This window comes from Plectropomus leopardus, chromosome 4 (genome assembly GCF_026936395.1).
Source record: "Plectropomus leopardus strain MGB_pleo_1.0 chromosome 4, ASM2693639v1, whole genome shotgun sequence".
NCBI lineage: Eukaryota > Metazoa > Chordata > Actinopteri > Perciformes > Serranidae > Plectropomus > Plectropomus leopardus.
In genome coordinates this window covers 10789317-10812318 of record NC_142179.1, presented here as the reverse complement: position 1 = coordinate 10812318, position 23002 = coordinate 10789317, and the positions used below count along the sequence as shown (strand labels likewise).

At 38.6% G+C, this 23002-nt stretch overlaps 1 protein-coding gene across 1 annotated transcript in view; it reads left to right on the top strand.

The window, feature by feature from the left end:
• The window catches only part of tmem8b (transmembrane protein 8B), a 55440-nt gene that overhangs the window by 5164 nt on the left and 27274 nt on the right, over window positions 1-23002 (top strand). The window contains exons 2-6 of the mRNA XM_042488716.2: window positions 3114-3303; window positions 3889-4096; window positions 9114-9247; window positions 11440-11708; window positions 15256-15638. Coding sequence (XP_042344650.1) covers window positions 3114-3303; window positions 3889-4096; window positions 9114-9247; window positions 11440-11708; window positions 15256-15638 — 1184 coding nt within the window. The remainder of the gene's footprint in view (window positions 1-3113; window positions 3304-3888; window positions 4097-9113; window positions 9248-11439; window positions 11709-15255; window positions 15639-23002) is intronic.

The window sequence follows — 23002 nt, the reverse complement described above, 5'->3', positions numbered from 1 at the left end:
TTGTATGTTATATCCAGTTGTGCAAAATTGGTGACTTTTTCCTCTCAAACGTCTGTCTAAATAACAATTAATGAAGTGGTTACAGTATTTTATTAAGTTTTAGTTGTTGGCTGTAATTTGTAGCTGGGAAAACCCCTATTTCTTTTTAATCAGACAAGCAAAACATATGGTTGGCTTACTGAAAAGTCCTGCAGTGTTAGTGCCACACTCCACCTATTGAATTTTGACGCTTCAGTCAGTGACATTGAACCAGTTACTCCTCAGTCATACATATCCACGAATAAAAGGATAAAGAAGAACCTTAATGTAAAGAAGGCTCACATTTCCAAAGATAGTGTAGCAGAAGAAGGCTGCGATTAGAGTGAAATTAAGGCTGGGAGCTTTGTATGGGATTAAGCTTCAGTTCTTGACAGTAAGATTGCTTCATTCTTCTGAGTTTCTGCCTCCTTATTCTGCGTCTTTAGTATTCAAGGTTGCTTCCATAGGTGAGAGCCAGCGCGAGCTTTGAGGACTGGTAATAGCGTGGGGGAGAGGAGCAGAGCAGAGCCATTTTTCTCTTTTTCCTAACACACATTAGAACACACTGCACATTCAAGACAACCTTTTCCTTCATGCATGCACGCCTCGGTGCCTTGTCACTGTAGAGGGTCACTTGGTTTTCTTTCGCCCGTGCCATCATCAAGGTAAAAAGCAGAAGCAGTGGCAAACCATGCAGCTGCAAATGACAGCATTACTGTAGTAAAGTGAGCTTGCTTACTGTGTCGCTGCAACTCTTAAATGAATAGGGCTCATGCTGTTTTAGAGGCACTGGCTTTTCATTGCGTCCTTGGTATAACTGTAATATCCTAGTTTTTACTAAATTTGCACAAATTGCAGGTGAGATAAATTGTCTCCAAAAAGAAATAGAACAGCGAAACACCATCACCACAGGTATTCCAAGTACAGATGGTAGACAAAGGCAGTTTGCTACAAATGAAAATCATTCTCCTTCAGTGAAACATCCAGCCTCCACATTTTTCTAATGAAATACAACTGTCTTTTTTTTATCTACTTATGTTTATATTTGTGAAAACACTTCTACGAGATGCAGTATGTTCTGGTATAGCAATTAAATGACTCACACTCCATTTCCCCCAGATTTTGCCCACCCGCTGGGTCTAGCTCGATGGCTCATGTAGGTAATATGGCAGATTACACCTGCCACTTGTTCTGCTGCTTTTATATGCAGAGCCTTTGGTGGATGTAATCCAAGGATTTGACATTATGCAGGACGTGAGTGAGCCTGCATACATACATCTCCCTGTGCTGCTTTAAAGGGAGTTAAAGTCTGTGATCACATATTTAGATGATCTAGCTCTCTACAGTTTGCCAGGTTCAAGGGAAAGCTTGTCATTATGGACAGAGAGGCTGCTTATGCCTTTGTACTGTTTACAAGAATGATAGTGCTGACAAATTGGAAAATGTTTGTACTCGGGATTCAGTCTTTATAGGCAAAAGTCTTAACTCATTATCAGCCATGCTAGCAGCGTGGCGAGGGGTGGCAATGTTGATTAGTCTGTCAGTTTGTCTGTCAGAGGATACCAGTGGTCCCCAGAGGATAAAGTCTAATAACTTTGGTGACCTCATGACTTCTTATCCCACCAGAATCTCAAAGTTTCCATTTATTCTGTAAAATTCTCAACATCTACTGGAAAGATTAGCACAACAATGATCCAAGCGGGGCACCAAATCATTTGCAAGTCACAAGGTAGTTGTGCATAGTGAGCAGAAACCAAGGCTCTTTTTTTTTTTTTTTTTTTTTTTTATCTTTTCAGGGGTCCAGGCATTTCTTTGTGCACACCTGTATGTTCCCTTAAGAATAATTCACAAAACTAGTGCATTCTTGTTGCATTCCTAATAATAAAATTGAACCGAAATGTTTTACCTAAAACAGACAAAGTAACACATAACAAGCAACAACCACAGCAAATTGACAACACAGACAAAATAGCCAAATTATCTTGCTGTTTGTATTTGCAGACTAAATGTTAAACTGAAAGAAGGCTCTCAGGGGAATGGATTTTCCAGGGTGTGTTTTTCCACAGATCCTCAAGTGAAGGTCTGATGGAGAAAAAATTGACATCCTTTAAGTGAGGGAAGGGAGGGAAGTATTGCCCGTTGGTTCTCTAAGGACAAATTCTAGGTAATCCCCGACTTTTCATCTAGCCCTATCATCAGGTCATAATTTAAATTTGTCAAATGCTTTGGTTTATGACTTAATACCTGCAAATTAATGATATTCCCACAAGCTTCAGATGTACTTTGTAGTGCAAATTAACTAATGTTAGTGTGCTAACACGCAAAACTACGATGGTCAACATTAAACCTTATTAACAGCATGTGAGCATCTGTCACTGTCAATTCTAGCATGCAAACACACTAAGTTTAGATTGTTAGGCAGGAACAGTATAATGCTTATCATGTTTACAATAGCACAGCCTTATCGTTTTAAACTTTTTAGCAAGCTAACAGATTTGTTGGACTGCGATTTGATAGATACCAGTGTAGGTGCTAGGTGGCTAGCAAAAGCTAACATTAACTTTGTCATTAATGTATTTATTAATCTATTTTTTTAACATAGTTACGAGTCAAAGCAGTCAGCACAGAGAAGAAAAAATGTGTTGGATCAGTCGTGTTTGGATGCTAATGTAGACTTGCAAAGCCAGGAGCAACACTTGTAAAGAAACAAGGTGGTTATTGTTTTTATTGTTGCAGTTGGTGCTAGTGTCGTTGGGAAAATGAAGCCATATGCAGACATATGCAGTGATGTATTGATGTGGCTCTCAGGCCCGTGGAAAAGCAAGCAGGTTTTTAGAGAGTTTGTAAATTGAACCATTAGCACCAATCCAGAATGAGAACAAGGTTCTCGTTGATGGAAAGGAGGTGAACTCAAAGCTCAAAACGGTGTTGGTTGGACTGAAGTACAGCCTCACAGCTACTATTATGGCTGCAGACTCTTAATCTTGTTGATCAAATATAGGCAACGCTTTAATTTTCTAAATGAGGATATCTCATGTGTTGCTTATATTGACAAGTATTCAGAGACGTTCTCCTCTGGTTCTGTTCTCCTACAGATTGCCTTTTTGTGACTGAATACTTCACCCGTACGCCTCGTAAGCTGAATGCTTTCAACTCCTTCGCCAGTGTGGAACTGTTCCACTTCAATGTGCCTGACGACACCATGATGGCCGTATGGAACCTCATCACCTTCAAGGAGCAAGGGGGCACGTTTGGAGACAGCTGCCCAAACCGCAATGTGACTGTGTAAGACAAAGACTTTGTCAAAGCATCTTTCTTTTCTTTCTCTGGAGCTGCTTGTGTTTAGCTCAAAGCCTTTCCTTTGTTGTTCTTTTGTTGAAGTAAGACACTTAGATGCCGCTCCTTCTCTAGGGTATAAAAAGATAACAATAAGCACCTTATACGCTTTACCTTTGGGAAATGGGTTATAGCAGCTGGGTAAACGTGAGCAGCGTCAGCTATTGCTGGCAGCTTTGACATATGGAGGAACTGCTGTTAAAGCATTAGCGGCATTTAACTTTTAATTTTGTCTGTCTATATTTATCATATTAGCAAGCAGTGTTTGTCATGAGAGCTGCTATCTCAGGTGACTCTTCTGTGTCCCTGTGATGTTGTGATTGACGTGAGCATGGTTATCACATTCAAATCTGTAGAACTGGATATGATTATTAATGTTTTGATTAGAATTTTTCATATTTTTAATAGACAATGCCATCTGTGCTCATGCTGTCAGCTGTTATTATGGAGGAATTTTATATTTGACAGATGCCTCTGTTGCTTGTGAAAGCATTAGTCCTAACAAGGAATACATTTTGGCTTTGTGATTAACAGGTACTTCAGGTCTGGGGCGCCTCCAGTAATAAACCCCCTGTACACCCGCTTCCCCCGGGACACAGTTGTCCCAGGATCCTTTGCTGTGACTCTTACCTGGACTCTTCCAAACCGTACAACAGGAGCATTCAACGTGACCAGCCCGCTCCCTGGAGACTGGTTCCTAGCCGCACATTTACCCAAGGATGAAGGCAAGATCTCAGTCAAGGTGAGCCTGAACATTTATCGCAAACAAATGTTACAGTTTCATGATAGAATTTGGGACGTTGGCAGTGTTGTTGGTGCGGACTTAGGTCACGTTGTTGTTTCTGCACTGCACCTACAAGAGGTCCACTTATAAACAAACAGTGGATGAATATTTCTCCTGTGTTGTTTGTCTTTATAGCCATGGTCTTTTATTAAAAAAGCAGAAAACAAGATTTATCTTCTAACAAGACTAGGAGTCTACCACCATGGTAGCAGCTCTGTGAGATTATCAGTTGGTAGCAGCTTGGTCTCATGTCCACACTTTGTCACACCCCTTGGTGTATGATACCAACGCTGAAGGCGTTCCAGTGTAAACCCATTTGGAGCAATATTTGATGCTTAGAGCAACTGATGTAGTGTAAAGAGCAAAAAAGTGCATATTAGCTGGGAGGGAGGCGTGGTGGATGGGTCAAACAAACAAACACAAACCTGACTATTAGCCAGGAGACCTCTGTTCATGTCCTGTGTAAAACCCTAAGTCGGTGTTATTTTAACAAGAAGTCAATGCTATTTTATATACATAACTTATGTCCGTCCATGACGTACTTGTGTCATTAACATGAGGTATTTAAGACACACTACATACTTATTCTAACTCAAAACATATTGTTTTTTCCAAACTTAATTAAATAGTTTTATAACCTTAACCTGACCACGATGGTTTGACACTTTTAATCAGGTGTTTCAACATGTTTCACCCAGGAGACAGCTGTGAGTCACATGCAGAATTTAAGGGATGCATCTTATAGAGACGCAGAAGATTGCCTTTGGGTTGGTACAACATGCAAGGGGCGTGAGAAAGTGTCAATGTTTGACATGCTGGGATGAGAGTTATTGTATTTTTCTCATTGTATTTAGAAAGACTATTAACATAAGGCAAGGGACTACCAATGAAAACTAGCTCCCCAGATAACTATCTTAGTTTGGTGTAAGAGCATGCTACCATTCGCTAATTTGCACTAAATCCAAAGTACACCTGGGGCTGATGGGGATAGTGTTTTCTGTGGAGGTACTCGGCCAAAGTTATTACACAAATATCTGAAGTAAATTTCATGGTAATATCACCAAAAGTTTTCAAGACATTGATTTTCAGATTCAGATTCAAAAACCTTTATTGTCTGTTGTGACAGAAAACCGTCTTAGACATGGCTCAACTTACTACGGAAAACACAAAAACAACCATCAAAAACATACAAACACACGGAGAGATACACGCCACGAGTTGCTCACAGAATAACGCCTCGCCCCACTGTGACATTTTTATGATATTTGTCGACGTTTCACTCCGAACTACAAATGTCAACCTCTTGGTGACGCCAGTGGAAACGTCATGTGGGAGACACAAATTTTGTGCCAAACTATCTAACAGATATTGAGATATTTTAATGGATAAGTGAAAATTTGACCAGCGGGTGGAGCTAGCTGGAGTCAAGGGAACACCAAAGTCCGTAGGATGTATCCTCTCGGTACCGCGAATGTCTGTACTGGCAATCCCTGTCATTAATTACCAAAAATTGTCACTGTTACCAGAGTTATTGGGATTCATCATCCTTAGGACCATGAATGTTTGTAAAAAATTTTATAAAAATCCATCCAATATTTGCTGACATACACCAGTCTGGACCAAAGTGGTGGACTTAATAGACCAACATTGCCCTTGAACCATAGTGAGGGTGAAGAAAAATCTCATCCAGCATCAGCTGTTTAGATCAGCACATAAAAAGCTCGAGACGGTGTTTTGTTATACATCACTCACTAATGGAGACTGGTAAAACGGAAGCTTATTTATGTTGAAGTGTTATGTAAGATAGCTCAAATGAGATCTACATCTAAAATATTTACTTCATGGTTACTTAACTCCCCGTAATGATAAAAATGATGTAAGTGTTTGTTGGGATTAGTATTCCTGCTTGTGCTGCAGAGCTTAAAGAGGCAGAACAGTGTCGGAGAGTTTTTCTTCATCTCATCATGTTCTCCTATTTTGGCCACATAAAAACACCTGCTGATTTCCATTTCAGGCAATTTATTTGTGACTGGCACGGTGTTCGGTTGTGCTTCCTTTGTGGTTTCCACTGGCTGGCAAAAGTGCACCTGGAATACACAACAATCAAAAATATCATCAAAAGTTGCTATCAACATTGCATGTAGGAAATAATTGGTTTGCTTTGGGGGCACTGAGAATAGAAACCTCTGTGGCTAAAATGTGACTGGCATCCAGCGACACACTATGTAGATGGAAATAAAACACCTTTCCCACATTTTTCTGTCTGAAGCAATTTTTTAGCCACCAAGATGTGATGTTATCAGCTCAGAGAGGAAACACGGATGGAAGCAATGCAAGCAGAACAGAAGGGATGCACGCTGCATTTATCACGATCTCCGTCAAATACTGAACTTAGCACACGGGACATAAGGTTTTACCAACCAACCATTATATACAATATATTCCCATAATATGTTTTTTGACTTGCTGAAATGTTGATTGCATGATTGTCAAGATTTGCTGTATATGACCATCCATATTTCATCAGAGTGATTTGACCTGTATTGGAATAACAGATTGTTAAATGAAGAGATTGTTTTAATCATTTACTCTTTTTTTTTTTACTGCATAAATTCTTTAAGAGGAAAAAAGCGCAACATTGGTCACTGTCCAGACACTCTCCCCATCATTTCCTTATCGAGATAAGATGTCTCATATCATAATTAGAAGTCATTACACTTCAAGCAAAGGGAAATTAAATGAGAAATGAATGGGAAATGAGTAATACATGATAAACAATGTTTACCCATGCATTCATCCATCTTTTAGTGTTAGTTTAGGGCAACCTATTTGTCTTCTATCTCGGTAGTGGTGTCGCTAGTTAGTTTTCCGGCTGCAGTGTATTCATTAAAACAAGTGTTGTGGGGATTCGGTGAGGAAAACTAACTCTTAATATCATCAATCACAGTTCTGGAGGGGTTTCTCTTCTCTCACTTACCCATTACTTAAAAAGATCTTACTGTTTTATGATGATCATTAAAATCAAGCTTTGACATGATATATTAGCTTTTTTATTAAATGCTGGATGTTGGCCAGTCAGCGTCGTCGACTGTCAGTACAATAGGGCTCAGTCCGAGACTGCAAATACAGAAAAATAGTCTGTAAAAGGTGCAACTGACTATCTTTTTCACACAGTATTTACTAATTCAAATGTTCATGTTTTGCAAATTAGCATATTTCTTCTTCTAAAGACCAGGCGCACTAAGTTATTTTAGCTGCTGAAGTCTAATGCCATCTAACATATTATTCCCACAATAAATTCTTCCTGTGTGAGCCTTATAGACAGTTTACCTCCAAATCATGAAAGCATCTCTTACCTGTAGTGTTATTTACCACTCTAGATTGTTATGGTATGAGATGTCGAATGTTGGAGATACAGAGATGCATGACTTTTCTTTAATACAATGGAGTTAGATGGCACTCAGCTTGTGCCGCTCAGAGCGCCCAAAAAATGCATTTAAAAAAACTCAACTGCAGTGTCTCTTTACAGAAATCATGACCTCTTATACTTAGTTGGAGGTAGGAACTACTTTCTTTCAGCAGTATCATTGTGCATAAGAAAGTGTGCATCTACTTACAGATGAGGGACTTGTGCTTGTAACAGTATGATATGTAAACACTGTTGTTGAGTTTTTCAGATTTATTTAGTTTTTTTGGCGCTTTGAGCTCCACAAACTAAGTATAATCTAGTTCCATTATATTGGAAAGAAAGCAGACATCTCTTCGGCGATATCTTCAACACTCAGCAACTCACACAACAATCTAGACTAATAAATAGCAACACAGGCAAAAGAAAAAAAAACAATTTTTGAAATTTAGGCAAACTATCCATTTCAAGTTATATTTAGAGGGGTTCTTTCCTGTCTCATTATAATGTGCAAATGGGAGTATTCGAAATAAAAGTGTCAATACAATGAAATTCAATACAAAAGCACCACTAACTAGACTCGAAAATGACCAAGCTTGTATGAGTTCCATACACAAGCTTTCAAATGTTGCAGTTATTGCAGTACTGTTGCAGTGGATTGCATTAGATTGTTCAGGTGTACCTAATAAAGTGGAAGCTCAGTGTATACCCCAGAGTTTTCCATAAAATCGCATCGTCTCAGTGGGTCATTCTGACTGAAAGAGCTAAAGTAATGCAATTAGTCAGGGTTTCAATGGGTTTTTTTAGTGCTCCATGGCCTAAATGGGGTTTTAGAGGCTTTAACATCCTGCCAAGACTCAAATTCTGGGGGAAATAAATTAATGCCTATATCTTTTTTGGCATGAAAATGGTCTAATTTAAAGCTATTGAACACCATCAAAAGATGTCTGCACTTATAGTGTAAAAACATTGGCCTTAAAAGGCCCATACTGGTTGAGAGCCTTAATTAAAACACAACTTGCGCTACATGACACATGTGCAGGTCCAACTGACAGGCTGTAATAAATCAAAGGGTCACCCCAGCAGCTCCTGGACTAATGACATGCCACGGTAATTGTGGCTCGAGCAGGCGGGGTCAGTGATCGGCTGACAGGAATGAAGGACCTCATTTGGCATTCACACCTGTCCTTTTGAATGAGGTACAAAAACGCCCCCATTCCTTTTCTGAAACAAATTTTTACAGCAGATCATGTGGAGAAACAATGCATGGCCTCCTGGCTCCAAGTCATTCTGTCTGCTCGGCTCATCTCACACAGTAATGCACATCAAGCATTAATGGTTCAGAGCAACATGACTGAAATAGTGGGTGCATGTTACGCTGTGTGGCAGGCAGAGGGAGGACAGAGTGATATTAATCCAGGATGCTATGACAGGCTTTATACACACAGTCCATTAGGAATTTTCAGCCAGTCTGAGTGATATCTAATCTCCTTTTTACCAGCTTTTAAGAAATATTGGTGAGTTAACCACTAAAATACCTTCTGAGCTGCTGCTGTGTTATGCTTGCAGGGTCTGTCTGAAGAATGCCAGTATTTGTTCCAACCTCAGCTCATTGTCCAGAGGCTCATTGGGATTTCAGTGATTTATCCCGGTTACTTCATCGACCAGATGATCCCTGTCCATAACAGATCCGCACTTTATAAGTAAGTTTTTCAACTGAGCTTCCAAAAAACAAATGTCAGTATGGGTTGGCTTTTAGATAAATGATGTTGAAACACCAAGCAGCAGTGGTGTGCACCTTTCTGCAATAACTACCTTTTTATTTTGTGGCTAAAAGAAATCTTTTATAACATAGGTCAACGGGAGTCATAGGACTCTGTTTACTTATTGGCTACAGGTGTTTGCTGGTCACAATTTGCCGCTAAAGGTTCCACATTCCCCTGCCCCAGAATCAAACACTGGGAGCTCAGAGTGGCTGCTGCAGCTCTCCATAGATGTTGCAAAGCAGCTCACCGCAGGCTGCACTTCACTGCTACTTGGTGTGTGTTTGGCAACCAGGTCCCACAGAAATAGGTGAAATTACCACAACCTCTTAACACCCCATTAGTGGCATGTAATGTGAGGAAATGACATGCTGGCAACACAGAAATAATGTCAATGAAAGTCAATCAGGATCGCTTGTCATGGTGAACACACAAATTCCTCACTTCAATGATGTCACACAGTGGCAGTGGATCATGTTACGACGCAATAGAATAGCCCAGGAATGAGACTTAAAACCTAGAAATAAGCTAGCATTTCAGCACTCACTGTTTCCTTTTCCCAAAGTAAATGTGTTTTTGGTTAGATGCCTGAGATAAGGTCTGTGGTTAACACAAGTTTAAGAGACTTTCATGTTTTGTGTACAACATAAAATACTGTGTACATGAATTTTGAAGCTTTTATGTGTCTTCAAAAAGCCAATTGCTATATGTGTGACTGTAGTGTAATTTGTTTATAGCCTTGCAATTGCATTAAGGCTTTAATAACCATAAAAGTGTTGATTCATGATGACTTTCGTGCTGAACAAAAAGTCAGAAACCAGAAATCAGAAATGTTTGTTTGCAACAGAGCCTATTTGCTACAGTAATCCAAAATACAATGGAAAAATCCCATAGGTTTTTTGAAGAGGGAACCAGGGCAATGCTAACATCTGCATTGGTCTACACAACGTCATCGCTGGGGCTTGCTATAGGTAGTATAAAGAGCAAGAAAGTATGTGAGGGATGAAGTTGAGATGGTGGACCTGTCAAACAAACACATGGCATTCACCCAGGAGACCACTGTTGATGTCCTGTCTGAAACTGAAAGTCAGTGTTGACTTATTTTAATGTAGTTACGTCCTTTACACTGTTATTTCATGTTACATGACATACTAATGTCCCATAAGAAACAGTTATTTTTACCAAAAACACAATCTTTTGTTTTGGTGCTGAAACCCAGCCGTGCTGCCCACATGTGATTTAACACATTATGTGCCACCTCTATGTAATGCAGTGTTAACAGGTTGTGGTCACTTTGTGTATTTTTGTGAGATCATGTTGGTTTCAGCGTAAGTACCTTATCTTGAACTATTTAAGAGAAAAATTCCCTTTCTTTTGCAAAATCTACCTCCTCACCTGTCTCTTAAATAGGGATTTTCTAGGAGTCTTCTCTGTAAGCTTATCTTGCATTTTCATGTTGAAAAAGATACTGTTTTCCAAGTGTGTGCTCATAGTCTGAGCATCTTTATTAACTTCCTCCTCTCTAAAAGTCACTTCAGTCTTGTGAGCAGAGGAATATGAATTTTCAAAGTCTGTGTTCTGTTGCTCATGATCTTTAAAGGATGCTCAATGAAAGGAGACTCAGTTGTTCTGCATAAAAAGAAATGATGTAAAGGTTATTTGAATATTATATAATCAATTTATTAACATCTTAAGTTATGTGTTTTGTGTTTATGTGTATGAAATGTTTATACTTTTCTAAATTTTAAAGCATCATTCTTTGCAGAATATCAGTATTGCTGTTAGAGGGAAAACAGGCAAAATGCCCAAAGACTAATTCAAATGATATTAGTTATAAAGTTGCTGCAAATGTACCGCTTTACCTTCTTAAAAAAAACAGCAAAATCTGTATCATAAAAGTATCTCATATAATTTAAACAGCAATGACAAAGAACAATGAAAAACACTTCTAGAAATAATTATTGGGGCCTTTTTTTTGTCTGATAAACATTAATAAACATTACCTTGAATATATTTTATATACAGTGCGGTTCTACATTTTGCTGTCTGATATAGTATTTGATGGTACTACTACTGTCTAAAACATGTGTCTGTGTTCGTTTTGCTCTGTGTGTGTGTTTGTGCTTGTGCAGAGTGTTCATCCCCAATTATATATCAAAGGTGAAAGTTCAGCTGGTAAACTGCAGCACCAAGAACAAGAGTAGTGACAGTTGTCCCGTGGTGCTGAAGATAAGAGCGCGGGCGCCGCCGGTGCATAACTCAAGTGCCCTCGACTGCAGGGAGTGGAACCCTTGTGAATTAGACACTCTCGTACCTGCCTGGGAACAATGGTACTACATCCTGGTGGAGAGATATCTAAGTAACTGCAACGTCTACTTCCGCATCGGGGTGCAGGTCACAGGTGAGTCTATTATACCGGCAAAATGTGATTAATGAACTTTAAGTTGTTTTTTTTTCTCTTTATTCTCATGATTTTTTTTCTGGCTTGTTGTGATTTTTAGTTTCTATAGAGCTCACTTTACATTTCACAGATTACTTTGCTTAGAATAAAGCATTAATTTGCATTCTCTTCATATTAAAAACAAACATCGAACTAAAATATTGAGATGCTGAGAAGATGTGAATACTCATCCATTCCCCTCATCCTTGAAAGTCTTTGAAACATTAAAGATATAAAGATACTATTCAGGATTTTCCTAAAATGTATAGATTCATACAAAAGTAATCCCTCTTAATCATCACTTATGACCCACCAGAGGTGTATGGCGGCGCATTTATCTGCAATCATCCTGTATTTTCTTAATTTATAATTATTTTGTTTTGCTCTGGACGTTTATGGGCTGTAGCCTTCGGGCAGTGGTGTGTAGCCAGTAACAGTGCAGATGTGGGGTCGGAACTTTAGAAAAAGGGAGCTACCAGGTGCCAGACCGTAAACAGCACACATCCAAGAGGCGTCACTGATGATCATACCGTTTGGGCATTGTCCCTGGTGTCATTATAGTGACTCTGGGGTCACCATTAAGCGTCTGTATGAGAGGCACAAGGATTTAAACTACATCCATTATAAACACATATGCATAAATGTGTAAAGCCCTCTGAGGCAAATTGTGATTTATATATATTATATGTGATATCAGGCTTTCTAAATAAAATTGAAAAGTAAATAAAATTGAAATAATTATCAGACAGTCAAAACATTACAGTTTGTGTTAAGATTATGAAAGTCTGCTAAGTTGGATTGACCTAACAAGCACATGACTTTGACCCAGGAGACTGTTTGTGTCACAACTGAAACTAAAAGTCATGTTGAATTATGTTGTCATGTCTGTCGTTGTGAGGCATTTGTAAGTCACATCAACCACAATCTTTTTTTAACCCTAACAAAATAATTTTGTCGACTAAACCTAACAGCCAACCCTCTCTTGGTCTGTGAGTCTTCTCATGAAACTAATATCACCCACTATCTTTTCCTAACCCTAACCAAGTGGTTTAATTGCCTAATCTAACCCTACTTATCCACGTGAGTCCCCCTCAATATACCACCTAAATGGCAGCCCCTGGTGTTATTATAGTGATGTTGATCAAAATAGGCTACAGAAATCACAGACAAGGTGGAGAAAAAAAAGGCAAAGTGAAACACCAAGCAGACAAAGCCCTTTCCAAAATGAGATTGAATCTGAGGTTGGCTTTAACTTTTTCTGGCAATACTGTTACCTTTAATTATGTATTCAAAGTTAACCTTGACCTTTGCCCATTTTCTCTAACCAGGGTACTGGCACCTCCATATATATTATATTATCTGTCATATAATATCATCATTTTGACAATCATTAGTCATAATAATTGCAAGGGCTACAGTATAGACTTGTGTCTGTATACAGTGGTGTGCAACAATAATATGTTACATAAGATTTTTACATATCACATCAGAAGAAGCATGAATAAAAACTCTTAAGTGAGTTCCTGATTTTTCATAATGATTACTCTGTTCATTGCTTAAATTTACAATTGCCAATGGAGCAAAAGTTTGAGCAAATTTATCTTTTTTTGGATTAATTGATTTGATTTTAAAATTAAGCATGATATTTGAGCTCTCTGGTATTCCTGCATCTTGTCTTATTGTGAAAACAGCTTGCAATGTTTCATTCATCCCATCAGGGTCTTGTGCAAACCACTGAAATGAGAGTATTATGCCATTTAATCAAAACTATTTAATGATTTATGAGGCGTAATGTGTTCGATTTCTATCTTCCTCTCATCATTTAAAAACAAATAATAGATAATGCTAAAATTGTGATAATGTTTATCGCCACAATCTGTGGGCTGTTTGCTCGCAGCTTTGATCATAATTTATCTTCCTGCTGCTTTTGATGTGCAATTCAAGATGATGCCAGGGTGTTTTTTTATGAACCTGAAAAGTCATGAATTAGGCCAAACAAAAGCTCAAAGTAGATCTCTGCAGCCATCATATCGAATGTCCAAAATCAAGGTTAAAAAAGGATTGTTGCTTTCTTTTGTACAGGTGCTCTTAGAATATCATTGATTGCAATGTAAAATATTCTTGTATCAAAGCAACAGTCTTTTAGAACGTTTTTCAGTGGGAAAAGGGAGGGCAGACACAGTCGGACCATTAAGAGGCTTGTTCAAGTAAAGACCAGAGCGCAAACTGTGAGGATTCACATGGGATTGCTCAGAGGCCAGTGATACCATGCTTAAGTGCTACATGCTGTTTTGGGGTTGTGGAGAGCTGAGATATTTTTTCATGCTCACTCCACGGGGATGGCTCACAAATCTGTGGGAAGTCCTCTCCCGTGTAGCGATCCCCTCCCTCTGTTGGACACTGTACAGTGCACTTTATCACCATGGCAACACAGACACTAATTATTCACACTCTTTCTCTCCCCGTGCCTGCCAGGCAGATCTTACTTGACCTTTTGTGGATTTAAATTGAAGAACACCTCAGGTTCAGGGGAAAAGACCATCTGGAGTCCTCACCTTCTCGTGCTTTCTCGCTGTTATTGTTGTTATGAGCTGTCTCAGAAATATGTGCACTTATTTGGATTCAGTCCAATTACAAATATCACGGTCTCAGGCAAGACAGGAAGTGGTGAAACTAGGTTGCACTTTATTATTTATTATTGTTGTTTATACAGTATTTTCACTGCAGGTGTCTTGCCCTCAATAGATAGTTAGACACTGAAGAGAGTGTTATGCTGTGACTAAAAGCAAAATGAAGCCAGTTCCTTTGGATTATGAATGTTATGAAACGGTACACAGCCCCTCCACTCCCACACACATGCATACATAAACATGTGCTACATATTTGGACTGATTTTACACAGATTTTTCCATGTTTCTACCAAACTTACATTTGCCTCGAGCCAGCAGTATTTGGTATTTCGGTATTTTTAGGAGTGCTTCAGCTGCCTGAGCGGACATCAAAATACTTCAAACCCTTTCAGAGACAACACTATGCAAACGAGGCTGAGCTAGAAAAGCCTTTGAAATCCTTTGCCCTTGGGGTTTGGCGGTATGTGATGGTACTTTGCCAGTTGCCATCAATGACCATTTTGCAGAGTTGCTTTGTGTTGAGTGAAAGCATACTGTTTGCAATTACTGTGAATCTTTGTCTCATTAAAAAGCAGTGTACAGCACTGAACTTTGCTGTTTACATTACGGAAGTCAGCCGAAGGGGATCATTTCAAACATTTGCAAAAGACTTGGCTGCTTAGCATGCATAATAACGCAAGTAAAATAACTGACTTGGTTATTGCCTGTTTGTTTGAGACTTGCTGGGGATTGGTTGTTTGACTTTATGGTAAGGATTATTGCATTGCACAAGATTTTGCAAGGTGCATTTGTAAAAGCTTCTGCAGTGAAAATCCATCCTGCGGGAATCAGTTGGATGAATTTTCTTTGTGTATCTGATGTCTGTCTCTTCCAACTAGATTGTTCCAAGTCCAATTTGTCCAAGGACCAAGCACAGCCCAGCTCCTCCATGAACATGCCTCAGTCTTTCGGAACAGCGATGGGTTTCTCACTGTCTGAGACGCTGTCCATGGCGTCCCTGCCCAGCCTGTCGCAGAACGCCAGTGGCCTGCACACCTCAGAGGACAGCATCATTTACCTCGCCCCCACTGCCGACACTAACAAGTGCTGGCCCATTCGTCCGACTCTGCGCAATGAGCTGGACACCTTCTCTGTGCACTTCTACGTCTTCTTTGGTCCAAATATATCAATCCCGCCGGACAGGGCCGCTGTGTTCGCCATCAACCTGATGCCTGTTTTAGACAGCGGAGGAGTCCTCAACATGGAGCTCAAACTCAACATGGTGAGTCACTCTGATGACACTATTTTTGCTTGTTTCAAAGGTAAAATCCATGATCCAGTTGTAAAAGGAATTGCTATATTCAAATTGGTTGTTTTTTTTCTTTTATAGAAGAAACAAGATTATATTTTCAAAATTATTATTATTTTTTATCATTGAGGTGCTTCATTTGGGTACATGTCTGCAAATTTTGCTTCTGTTATTTACAAAAAAAAAATGAAGGTTGGGCAACATTGAGAATTTTGATTACTTATTTTTTTGATGAGTTTATCAGGATAATGCAACTAAATCATATGACTTACTTCCATTGCATTCTTGAAGGCTAGGAGGCTGAAAGGAGTAAGGAATTACATATATATACTACTTATGACCCATTTTTATTATTAATACACCTCATGCAAAGACATAAAAACACTGTTATACAGTCATACAGTCACAGTCATGATGAAAACACTTAAACTCAGAAACCAGACCAGAAACTTAGAACTGTTATTGATAGGATGTTTTATGATACTAAATTACTCATTATTATTTAGCTGTTTTTTTTTTAAATGATTCAGAGAATGAGCAGATTCTAATTCATTTGAGATTTCATTTCACTCGTCTCCCCTGTGCAAAGGAATGTGCTTCTCCCTGCTGTACGTTTTAGACTGGGTTGTTTCAGATTAGATACACTAGTCCTCTTATTCAGGCCATGAGAGTCCCGAACATATTAAACAAACCCAGTGAAATAAATTCACATAAACCTTGTAAGATAAGTTTTAACTGTTAAATTCTACCTTCAACAGGGAGTCACTGAACTCTTAAAATGTTTGGGGCTATTATGCGTTCTTGGATTGAATTTAAGGATGACCAGTATTCGTTTGTTCTGGGCTTTTTTAAGCTTATGTTTTTTGCTTTTAGTTGTATGAAGCAATGCAGATTATAATAACTAACTAATGATGGAGCTTATGTCCTCATGGTCTCCTTATCCAGGAACTTGGAATATTCTTGCCTGATAATTTGTCTTTGAATGGACCTTCCCAAGAACAGAGGGGGCCATTGATTTACTGATCATACACTGTTCCAGTTCACGCACACGATAAATCAGAGAATGTTTTTATGCCAGCGGGAATTTGGAGGCATTATATTTTCAGGTTGTCTGTATGTCCAATCTATTCTTGTGAGTGCGATTTCTCAAGAAAACTTTGAGGGAATTTCTTTGAATTAGGCACAAACATCCACTTGCACTCAGAGATGAATTGGTTAGAATTTTGGTGGTGAAAGGTTTAAGTTGAGGTGTCGTGGATTGTTTGATTCCTGTGAATATGACATTTCAAGAACACCAAAAGCTCAAGGTCACTGTGACCTCGAAAAATGTGTTTTTGGCTGTAACTCAAGAAAATACTTGATAACTTTGGAAGCATTTCACACAAATGTCTTAGTGGATATAATGATGAAGGGATGACAGTTTATATCCGATAGGTCAAAGGTCAGCTTCAACGTGACATCATAATGCTCTGCAAAAACACTTTTCAGGCCCTTATTCAAAAGAAGAGAAGACACTTGGTCAGATACTGAATTGCTGACACTGATGTTGGATGTCCATCTTGAAACTGTGCTGATTGTTTGGATCTTTTTTGCTGCCGGGTTAAAGATGCGTGTGAAGCATCCACTGTTTAGAATATGTATTTTAGGCATTGTCAAATGTCATGCCTACTTATGAGTCTGGACAGACAAGGATCTAATCTGTAAATGCAATTTGACTGGTTCATGGAGGCATACAGCTGCATGGCAGCGATTTTAGTACCTGTATCTTTGTTTCATTGCATAGTCAAAAAAAAGCTGGTTAGTCTTTTTATTTATGCTTTCACCCAAAACAACACAAAACAATACATTCAGACTTGCCTGTAAGTGCAAGGATAACTTATGGTGACATATATTCATTTGCATATGTTTGGAGCCCTTTATTTATTTGGCATCTTGACAATGCTTGAGGTATTTATTGGCATATACAGGTGTGTTAAATATATATTGTATAACTTATATATTGTATATTGTATAACTGTACTCCTGGTATATCAGTCAGAAAATGTTTCTTAGAGGAACCCTTAACCCTTAAAGGAGTCATTTTGGTTCAAGATGTTAGACAGGGCTTCGTTGCCTCCCTCATGGTTAATGTGCTGTGTGCTTCACTATTGCAAAGGATCAAATTAATCAGTTAAATAAATATGCAACAGTTGGCATGGGGAAACAGAGAAACATGTCTGGCTGAGCTAGGCTGCTAAATATGGATGCTTGTATAGTCATAGACTTTGCTGTGGGAGCTGAAAAGGTTCACAATGAAACACGCGCCAGTGTTTGGGCTTGTGACATATGTCTCTAATTGAGAGCGAACAAAATGCAAATATCAGCCAAGCAGGATTTGACATGTCTTTGTTAAGCTGTCCTTCAGATAGTAATGGCATTAGGAATGCACCTGCAGTGGCTCTAGAGGTCTACAGGGAGCCAGAAACTGGAGAGCTGCAGGCTGGCAGATGGACTTTTGAACATTTTACTCCTAATAGAAAGCAAGCCAGCCAGTGTTGACGTTACTCGAGGATGAAGCATAAAACCCCAGCAAATATCTTTTGATTGCTCAGTTCAAAGGAATATCCTGACATTTAGGGAAATATGCTTTTTTTGCTGTCTTGCTGGGAGTTAGATTGATATCAGTTTCATCTCTCTGCATTCAGAGGAGATATTGGTCAAGGATATTTTTAGCCTGCTGCACCTGTAGATTAGCACAAAAGGCAGGAGCAGGAGGAAACAGCTGACTTTCAGAAAAGGGAGGAAAAGTACGCCTTTACAACAATTGCAAAATGAACAACATAATCTCACCACAAGGTGCATTCAGTAGCTGCTCTGGGGCTTTTGATCTTATCACGTGATCTTCCTTGCCAGGTGGAGCTACCCTGTTGTCATGGAATCTCAGATGTTAAGACGGAGACAATTAGCCCCCAAATCAAAAACTCATATTTTTCCCTTTAGTGCTGTTCAGATTATTCTGGTATGAGTCTCAGATTGTTGAAGATATCTGTCGCAGGGATGTCTGCCTTCTCTCTAATGTAATGGAACTAGATGGCACTGGGCTTGTAGTGCTCAAAGCACCAACAGTTACTTTTGGAAAACTTAACAGTAATGTTTCTTTCCAGAAATCATGACCTGGTCATTAAAATAATCCATAGACCTTGTTGTGAGCAGTTTCATGTAGAAACTATTTTCTTTCTACCAAACTACACCACTGACTGTATCACCACACAAAGGGAAGCGTGCATACTGCTAGTTCACCTAGCACCACTGCGCTAGCTTACACTACAGCTCAGTCGAGGGGATCGCCACTAAAATTTGCATCTTCAGCATGAGCCTCTTGTCCATGAGTAGATGCATGCTACCTTCTGCACGGTGATACAGTTAGCACTATGGATTGGTAGAAGGAAAATAGTTCCAACATGAAACAGCTCACAACAAGGTCTGTGGATTATCTTGAGTGAAGTCATTTTTTTAAACTTTTTCTTGCATCACTGGCCGAGTGCCATCTAGTTCCATTATATTCTTGAGAAGACAGACATCTCTATGACAGATATCACCAACACTCAGCAACTCTCACTAGCACTACAGGTCAGAGGAAATTGTGTATTTTTTATTTTGGGATATACTAATATAAAAATCTCCATATTTTTCTGTTCCTTTAATTACATTTTTTTTCTGTACATTGTTGCTTATTAATTAAGACTGTGACTGTGTAGAAAATAGTGTGGATACATTCAAAAGCTCCAAAACTGCTACTGAAAGGACCTTGTGATGAGATTGTTTTGTATGCTGTTTCTTGATTTGAAAACGATCTATATTCATGCTCACCCCAAATTAACCACAAATCACCAGAGTTTTATTCGGGTTAAGGTTAGGTTGAAAAGGCAGTGTAAAACAACAACTTCACATAGCTGCATGCAGAGCTTCCACTGCAGCTGATTCAGCTATTAGTCACTCGAAAACTCTCAATACATAATCTAATTGCTCTGAACACACATCAGTATACAGCAAACAAACAGAGCTGAAAGGATCCGTCAATTAATTGATTAATTGATCTACAGGAAATTAATTAATTAAGCAACTAGTTTTACTTCATTTAGAGAGGGAGTCTGCGATTCCAATCCAATACACTTTTGTCAAATTCAGTGAATAGTATTAGTTCTCATAGTCCTTCCATGGAAAGAAGTTACACCCTGATAGTAATGAACTTAAAAAGCATCCGAGATATTACCGGAGCTCCTGAAAGAGCACTGATGGAAGAGGTGTATTTGTTTGCATGTTGAGATCAATTACAAGCAATCTTTCTCCAAAATCAAAGCATCCACCTTTAAGATGTAGTATTGTTTTACTGTCAAGGGGGAACTTAATTGCCTCTATATGTATAGTATATATATGTTTTTTGAACAGATAAAAGTTTCAATAAGGGATTTATAGTAGGCAGAAAATTACTGGATTCACCTTCTTAAATATGGATTTTTGCCGGTTTTCATCATTTTTCTATGAAACTATGCTGATTGAGATTTTATAGACAAAACAATTCATCGATAAATTAAGAAAACAATGTCAGATTATTTGATAATACAAAAGATCAAATGTTGCAGCCAGTCTTGTAAAAAGTGTCAGGTTTCAGGTTGTTATCATGCAGCCTCTATGCCGTCTCTCCAAGCTTCCAGACTTTGTGATAAGCTAGGCTAAACACATCTTTCATCTCCAGTGAACACACAGAGATGAAATTGATAATCGATCTTCTCATCTAACCCCCGGTAAGAAAGCAAACAGCCTTATTTCCCAAAATGTCAGAGAGAAACACAAATAGTTGACTTTAACGGAAAGGAAATAATTGACTGTAATGAATCCAAGGGTTTATTGATTGATTGCTTGGTGGCTTAGTGACTACTGTCACCTCACAGTGAGATCATCCTGGTGTAAACGGAAGGTTTTCCTTTGTTTGAATGTCTGTGTGTTTGCCCTTTAATAGCATCCTTCTTTTTCCTGCTTCATGCATCCTGGGATATACCCTGACCCCTCCAACCCACTACCCCAAAGCCCCAGTGTGTATAATCGGTTGATTTTAACTGGGTGGATTCTGCGGATGTCACAGAGACAGTATGCTGTGATGAAACCTGGTTGCAGTTGCTGTATGAGCCGCGAGATGTATTCTTCAGAGAGACTGTCATGCTATATTTTTCTATGGACAGATTTCTCCCCCCTTGGCGATGATCTGTCACTCGCTTGTCACAGGCGCAGAATCCAGTCAGCTGCTGCCAGTGGGGGACTCTGGCAGATTTGCAGGGGCTTTAGGAGACAATAGCTGGAGCTGCTTGTCTGCCTTGCATCACTCTCTGTGAAAGAGTGTGAAAGGAATGCATATGGCTTTTATTTCCACTGATACCGCAACTGGCGGTGGATCACTTTAATCGCTTTAGATCCATTTTTCAAAGTTTTCTTCAGGTGGGGCTTACTGTTTGCAGAGAAAGACACTATAAGCTGTAACGAGCATTAGTCCCTGAGACTATCAATGTATGCCTTGTTAGCTTTTATATGTTAATGTTTTGTTTGTTTTCTTCACAGTAATACACACATCATCTGAGAGTGCTGGCACAAACATGAGGCACTTGTTGAAAACAACAAGAATAATGATAATGATAGTAATAATGATAATAATAAAAATTATTATTATTATTTATTTATCTCTACATTTATTAAAATATTCATTTTTATATGTGTTTATGTCCCTTTTTATTTCCACACATATTACCAGCTAATAAAGTTGTGACACAATTGCACATTTATAATTAATTTTAAAAAGTGTAATTTATTATTCCTTACTTATTACACTTTTGAAAAGTTACCTAATTCTATTACTTTTTTGTCAGTTGCGGAGGATGTAGTAGTGGTGGAGATAGGCAACATCAGTTCTTTGTGGCTTGTATTTTGCATTCATCCATGATTGGAATTCAGTTTTGGTTATTTAGCCATTTTAGGATTACAGCCATACTCTGCGGCAGAGGAGGGCTCACCTTTGGTGGTGTGTATTTCCACGAGCTTCAGGCTGTTGTGCTGACGGTAGTGGTTGGTTTTACAGAAGGTTTGTTGATTTTTGTAGTGGAATAAGGTCTTAGTAAAGTTACCTGGAAAAGCAATGCTCACGTCATTTTTTCACCACACAAAATCTAAGCAAAAAGAATATATCCAGTTGCTGGATGTAAACGTTCTTTCCGGCTGTTTTGTGATGTACATGCAGCAGAATGGTTACTAAAATGAATCCAGGCATTAATTGTTGGAATCAGTAGGGGGTGACAACAAAAATGAGTTTGTAACGTGTAATTTGTTTTTGTGGTAACTGTAATATTATTACTGATTTTTTTTTCCGAGCGATTCATTACACTAATCCTTACTGGGAAAAGAATTATTGTCACTGTAGCATGTTACCAGTAATGCATTACTGCCCAACACTCATAATCATACAAGAGATGTGGAAATGTGGCAAAAGATAAATAAATGTTTTCTTTAAAAATGTCCAAACTCACACCATCTATCATTGCCAGAAACCATTAAATATTGTTACTTATGGTCAAAGGAGAGAGGAATATTTTTAGCTCCTGGGAGGGTCATGAAATAGAAAATAAATAAATAAATGATGAAATATAAAACACTAGAGGAGGAGATGCTTGCAAAACCTTTTTTTTTTAAAAAATCAGAATATGAAATATGAGTCAAAACAGAAGGCAGTTTAATATTTTACTGAGCAAAATTAAAAGTCATCTTGGAGTTTATTTTAATTAATTTGGGTACTGGAATGTGCAGCGTATAGTACACATGCCAGCCTCATCCATGTTCCCGCATCAGTTGGCATTGTGTCTTGGCTGGCATGTCACAAACGTAACTCCTGGGAAATTTAGCAAAGCAAAAAGCCACATGAGTACACAACAGAGATGAACTGGCATTCACCGAAAGCATTTTTATGAGAGTCGAAGTCAGAAATCTGTGCTGTTGAGGTAATTGTTTTTAAGGTGTGTTTACTCTGAGGTTTTGTTTTTATATAGTAGTTTGCTTTAGTCAGTAACCTTGAGCATTGCATTGCTGGAAGATGGTGCTCCTGATTGAATTATGCCTCTGCAATTCACATTCCACAATCCCTAACTAACAGCTGCATAATGGATCAGGCATATAAATCACAATATTAAACGCGATTAATGTAGCAATGTTCACAACAATGTTACAAAGTGCTTTACAAGTAACAGCAATAAATAAAACCCCAAACAAAATTAACATCAAAATTCCAGGCATGAATTTAAAATGGGCCACACAGGAAA